Source organism: Ascaphus truei, chromosome 11 (assembly GCF_040206685.1).
Source record: "Ascaphus truei isolate aAscTru1 chromosome 11, aAscTru1.hap1, whole genome shotgun sequence".
NCBI lineage: Eukaryota > Metazoa > Chordata > Amphibia > Anura > Ascaphidae > Ascaphus > Ascaphus truei.
In genome coordinates this window covers 61,380,727-61,387,056 of record NC_134493.1, presented here as the reverse complement: position 1 = coordinate 61,387,056, position 6,330 = coordinate 61,380,727, and the positions used below count along the sequence as shown (strand labels likewise).

Below are 6,330 nucleotides of genomic sequence, written 5' to 3'. Positions count from 1 at the left end.
AAAATAATTAATAATAATAATTAATAGATAAATACATTTTAATTATAGTGTACATGAGCAGGGGGTCTCTGGAGCAGAACCGCATTGGTTTCAGGTCTAGGGACCCCCTGCTTCCTGAGATACAGGCCCCGTTTGGGGTGCCGGTATCTCCAATGCATTGAAATGTCTTGACGCACGTGACATTTCAATGCATAGGAGATACCGCCATCCCATAACACTAGTAATACATTTTATATTAAATATATATTCAGGCCTTTCTGCGTGCCGTGATAGCAACGCTGTCAGAAATGGCGATTTCAAAATTGTGGGGATTTTTTCTATCGGAGTTTTCTTGCATGAGGCCCAGTATAGGATCAGAGTTTATATGATAAAAAAGGAGTAAAACAGAAACCCTATACATTACGGGCGCAAGTCGTGTAATAGGAACTTTGTGGGGTAAGGAAGAGAAGTGAGATCCACGCACAGACGGTGCATCTCATATGTAACAAAGTTGGACAATTGTGTAAGGAGGTAAAAAACAAAACTAAACTGAGCCTCACGTTGCATTATATATTTGGTGCCGTGTGTGTGTTCCTTAGACTTCCTGTGACGAGATGTATGTGACAGACAGCACCTTCCTGTCAGTATGGAATTAGATATATTATATACATTCCCAGTCCTGGGCGAGTGAGAAACATTATCTCCTGCTCTGGTTCTGCTGTTACATCGGTACCTTCCCTCTGTACAATTACCTGTCTATAAACACAAACAAGGGAGCACATTTCTTACTAGTAGTTGCATATTTATTGTGTTACAGACACCCGCAGTGTAAGTGGCTCATTACATGATGAAGAAACTAATGTGGATGTGACAGCTACACAAAGTATTAACTAAAGTACAGTAATAAATCCAGCCAGAACCGTGGGGTCAGAGACTGGATCCCACTTCCAGAGGACTCGCAAAAGCAGCTACATAAAATGTGTTCAGTCCCAAAATAAGTCTGCGTCGCAATAAACGGGATACACTTCTTTACCGAAAGATCACGCTTTCTCTCCACATGAGCTCAGAACACAAACTCCTCTAGAACACGACTTTTAAAAAGTCCATGGTCAGTGTCATGGGGCTCTCAAAGGGTTAATGCAGTGTAGGAGACCCTGACACACTCTCCTTAACTTGGTGTTCCCCTGGATTAGGAGGAAGGCTTGTGCTGTGGGGTAGCACAGGCTAAAGAACCAACATATTCTCATAAAAATATTTTTCGGCTCATCATGAGTGATGAAGAAATAGATCTGTGTTATGCAGAAAGACATGGAGAGGACAACAAGCAGTATCATGGTCCTGGCTGCTCTGGAATGAACCTCTAACCGGGGAATGCTGAAGTCTGATGTCTTCTGCTTCATCCTCCAGACGTGTCCCCAGAGAGAAGTCAGTGTGAGCCCAATACAAATGAGGGATAGCAGGAAGGGCAAACCGCATCCTGGCACGGCCACAATGATTATTTTAGAGATATTAAAAGCAGATGTTTCACTGACCGCACTGCAGTTGGCTATGAGACTGTAAGTGCTGTTTTCCTGGGGATTTATTAGCCGACAAGTCCACAGTGATGGGACACTTATAATAAAGGATCCCACGGCTGACATCAGCAGCAGCTTCTGCAACACAGAAGAAACCCATAGCTTCACTCGGAAGAAGAGACGATGCATGAAGTTGGCAATTTTGATGCAGTAGTAGACACAGAGCCAGGCAGTGAGCCAGAAGTTTAAGAATATTAGGGAAAGCTCAAGAAAAATCAGAGATGAGCCGATCTCACTGTAGAACCAGATGTGAGACTGGAGCAGGAGCAGGAACGATTGTGTGTTCATTATACACTGCAGGGCTAAATTAGACAGTCCCATACTAAGTAGGATTAGATTACACTGATTCAGGCTGGTATCTTTTCTCCAGTTTCTGTAGCTCACAGCCATGATACACGAGTTGAAGATGGTGCCTGCTATGCAGGGATTTATACTGAAGGTTACCACCAATATATGAACCCAAGGCTGCATATTGCTCTTCTGCTCTTCCTCTCTGATGTATGAGCGTTAAACCTGATGCCTCGGTATCTGACAGGCACATGGGGCAGAGCCGGGATAAAATAAACGTGTGTGCAAAGCACATGCAAATGTCCTGGTGTCTCCTTTCTGGGTTTCTTCTAGATGTTGTGGTTGGGATCTCTCAGATCACATCTCTCGCACCGAACCTGAATCTTAAGGCTCCGTGGTAGTAAGCAGCAATGCAGGACGCACAAGCGGGAAGGCACAGAAAACCAGCGCAGCTGATCTTACGGCGGAGGGGAGCTGACTGCTTCACAAAGTCTGAGCGCACAGGAGAAAACCCTACGCGTTTCGTCCGATAGCACAGACTTCTTCAGAGGTGTCAAACATGTGACAGACATCACCTTCCTGTCAGTATGGAATTAGATATATTATCTACATTCCCAGTCCTGGGCGAGTGAGAGACATTAGCTCCTGCTCTGGTTCTGCTGTTACATCGGTACCTTCCCTCTGTACAATTACCTGTCTATAAACACAAACAAGGGAGTACATTTATTACTAGCAGTTGTATATTTATTGTGTTACAGACACCCGCAGTGTAAGTGGCTCATTACATGATGAAGAAACTAATGTGGATGTGACAGCTACACATAGTATTAACTAAAGTACAGTAATAAATCCAGGCAGAACCGTGGAGTCAGAGACTGGATCCCACTTCCACAGGACTCGCAAAAGCAGCTACATAAAATGTGTTCAGTCCCAAAATAAGTCTGCGTCGCAATAATCGGGAAACACTTCTTTATTAATAGGTCGCACTTTGCTCTGCACATGAGCGCGGAACCCGATCTCCTCTAGAACATGAGCTAAAAAAGTCCATAGTCAGTCTCATGGGGCTCTCACTGGGTTAATGCAGTGTAGGAACCCCTGACACACTCTCCTTAACTTGGTGTTCCCCTGGATTAGGAGGAAGGCTTGTGCTGCGGGGTAGCACAGGAGAGAGTACCAACAGATTGTCATAAAAATGTTTTCCGGAACATCAGGAAAGAAGAGGATGTATAGCTGTGTCATGCAGGCAGCCATGGAGAGGACAACAAGCAGTATCATGGTCCTGGCTGCTCTGGAATGAACCTGTAACCGGGGAATGCTGAAGTCTGATGTCTTCTGCTTCATCCTCCAGACGTGTCCCCAGAGAGAAGTCAGTGTGAGCCCAATAGCAATGAATGATAGCAGGAAGGGCAAACAGCATCCTAGCATGGCCGCAATGACTATGTTAGAGATATAAAAAGCAGATGTTTCAATGACCGCACTGCAGTTGGCTGTGAGACTGTAAGTGCTGTTTTTTCGGCAAGTCCACAGCCATGGGACACTTATAATAAAGGATCCCACGGCTGACATCAGCAGCAGCTTCGGCAACACAGAAGAAACCCATAGCTTCACTCGGAAGAAGAGACGATGCATGAAGTTGGAAATTTTGATGCAGTAGTAGACACAGAGCCAGCCAGTGAGCCAGATGTTTAAGCAAATTATGAACATCTCAAGAAAATTCAGAGCTGAGTGGATCTCACCGTAGAACCGGAGGTGAGATGGGACCAGGTAAAGGAACAACTCTGCATTCAGTATACAAAGCAGGGCTAAATTAGACAGTCCCATACTAAGTAGGATGAGATCACACAGATTCAGGCTGATATCATTTCTCCAGTTTCTGTAGCTCACAGCCATGATACACAAGTTTAAGATGGTGCCTGCTATGCAGGGAATTATACTGATGGTTACCACCAATATATCAACCCAAGTCAGCATATTGCTCTTCTGCGTGTGTTACTGCTCTTCCTCTCTGATGTATGAGCGTTACACCTGGTGCCTCAGTATCTGACTGGCACATGGGGCAGAGCCGGGATAAAATAAACGTGTGTGCAAAGCACATGCAAATGTCCTGGTGTCTGCTTTCTGGGTTTCTTCTATGTTGTTGTTGGGATCTCTCAGATCACATCTCTGGCACCGAACCTTTATTTGGGCTGTATCAGTTATTTTCCTGAATTTACAGTAAGAATAAAACGTGTTTCCAGCTTTACAGAAAAGTGACGGGAGGGTTCAGAGAACATAAAAAAGGTTTGTCAGTAACATGGTAAAGTTCCCAAGCAAAAAATAGCAAAAAATAATTTTAATTTCCAGAAAAGTTTTGCTCTTATGAATGTAGCCAGGTCCCCTCTGGCTCCCCGGTCATTCTGGTCCCCCTTCCTTACCTCCATCAGGGTGGGGGCTGCTGTGGGGGTGAGTGTGTCATCGAGGGCTTTCAGCGGTGTCGGAGGCAGGGCGCCGCCATCTTTACTGTGTCCGCGCATGCGCGGAGGCTCGTGCATGCGCAGAAAAGACATGGCGGCCATCTTGCGGTTGGCGATAGGCTCGGGCATGCGCAGATGTGCTGCGGCAGCCATTACTGAGAGGTTGAAGTGGCAGTAGAGGCGCTCCATAGCGCAGGGCCAGCACCAGTTCACATATGCGCAGTTAGGGCGCTGCGGCGGCCATTACGTGTGTGCAGGTACTGGGAGACTCGCGTATGCGCAGTACAGATCGCGCACACGGCCCCAGTGATAGAAGGCTCTATGGGGAACTACAACTCCCAGCAGCCCCAGGGGCTGGAGCTCAGGTGACGCCAGGGAGCCAATGGTAGGGCGGGATTCTCCTGCTGGAGAAAGATACATTTGGCGCGCAGAGGAAGGGAGGGTAGTAGGAGCTGGGACACAGTCAGGGGAGGGTGTGTAGGTGCAAGGAGCAAGTGGCCCCTGCACTATGCCAGAAAATCCCCTAGGCCCCAACTCGGCCCCTACTCATCCTAGTTTGTGGCTGCTTTAGGGAAGGCCCCTGCTAGTAGGGACTTTGCCCTTTAGCAGTTAGTTAAGTCAGGCACACAGCGGGTGCGCTACACGGCTCTGACAAGGTGACCAGTGTGACAAGTGCGGTCTGGGATCAGATCTACCTCACCACAGATAAGAGACTGTCGGTGTGGTGAGATCACCAGAGGGAGACCCTCCTATTTGGATGAGGACGCCATCGCTGCGTCTTCGGTGAAGAAAAAAGGGATACCTGGCGCTCAAAATTGCACTGTGTCCATAGGAAATAAACAGTCTCTTGAAAATCCCACAGAGTCCAAATCATGAAGTTGATGTCCAAAGATTTTCTTCACTGCTGCAACATCCCAATCTACCTTGAAATGAAAAGGGGCACACCATTGCGCAGTTTTCCTGATCTTGATATCTTCCCTTTACACATTATAGATCCCAATGTAGACTGTGCCTACTTACAGGAATGCCTCTTTCTGGGTACAGTTGAGACAATCTGTGCTTTAACCCCTTCCGTGTCCACTGGTACCATGAATCCCCCGAGTACTTCCTCTATCCCTTGAAGCTCCGTGATTCAAGGATCTCTTGGTATTCAAAGCATCAGTGCAGGTATATGCAAACACGTGGCGTTTTAGGACAGACACGTTCTCTCAGACCATACACCACGTTCTCTCAGACCATACACCTTGCTGCGTCTTCGGTTCTGGACGCAGACGGGTCCTCTTCAGTTGTTCTGCTGTACCCGGGTGCAAGAGCCCCGGACAGGTACAGTCACCAAGTGCACCAACATTACCGGTACCACACAGGCGCTGATCATGCCTTAGGGGTGGGACTTGGAACTCTGAGACTCTTGAGACACCTGGGTATAGGGTGTGGGTCTATGGCCCTAGTAGGTCAGAGTTATAGAGGGACACTGTCATATGGTTGATGTATATTGTTGTAGTGTGTTTATCTGCCCCTATAGTAAACTGTTAATATATACCTTTGGTGTATGTGGTTACAATATGCGGGTCCTGTGTTGGGGATTATTCTACCCTTAAAACCCTACACAGGTGGAGGCGCTATATATTTTGAGTATCGTTCCTGAGGATACACCCCAGGCTCTCAGTGGTGGAGGTTCAGGCCTCCTGTGAACCTGACAGGTAAAGCACCACACCTGGTAATACATATAGATTCCCCTCACATGCACTCTATCTGCAATTGGGGGGGGTGGGGGGAAACTGTGTTACATGAATAATCTCAACATTAACGAGTCTCGCTAAGAATCTAGCGAAAGAGATTAGAACAATTTATTTATTGGTTGCATTCCCAATCTGGACACCTAAGTGTTACTTAAAGGTTATATAAAGGGCTAAGGGAGGGGCAGCGTACATTCTATATGTATATGGCTCCCTCCTAGACTGCTGCGCCCAACATGAACAGACATGAGATACAGGGACCTGCAGTATAATATGGGGGTAATTATTTAACATAGTGAG

The 6,330-nt window shown here is 46.7% G+C and overlaps 2 protein-coding genes across 2 annotated transcripts; both read right to left on the bottom strand.

Annotated features, from left to right (window-relative positions):
* Positions 1–1,094: 1,094 nt before the first annotated feature.
* LOC142462926 (taste receptor type 2 member 40-like) lies at positions 1,095–2,024 on the bottom strand. Its single transcript, XM_075565142.1, has one exon. It carries the CDS (start codon positions 2,022–2,024, stop codon positions 1,095–1,097), a length of 930 nt encoding a protein of 309 aa, XP_075421257.1.
* An 873-nt stretch (positions 2,025–2,897) lies between these two features.
* LOC142462925 (taste receptor type 2 member 40-like) lies at positions 2,898–3,731 on the bottom strand. The gene has a single exon (XM_075565141.1). It carries the CDS (start codon positions 3,729–3,731, stop codon positions 2,898–2,900), a length of 834 nt encoding a protein of 277 aa, XP_075421256.1.
* Positions 3,732–6,330: the final 2,599 nt, after the last annotated feature.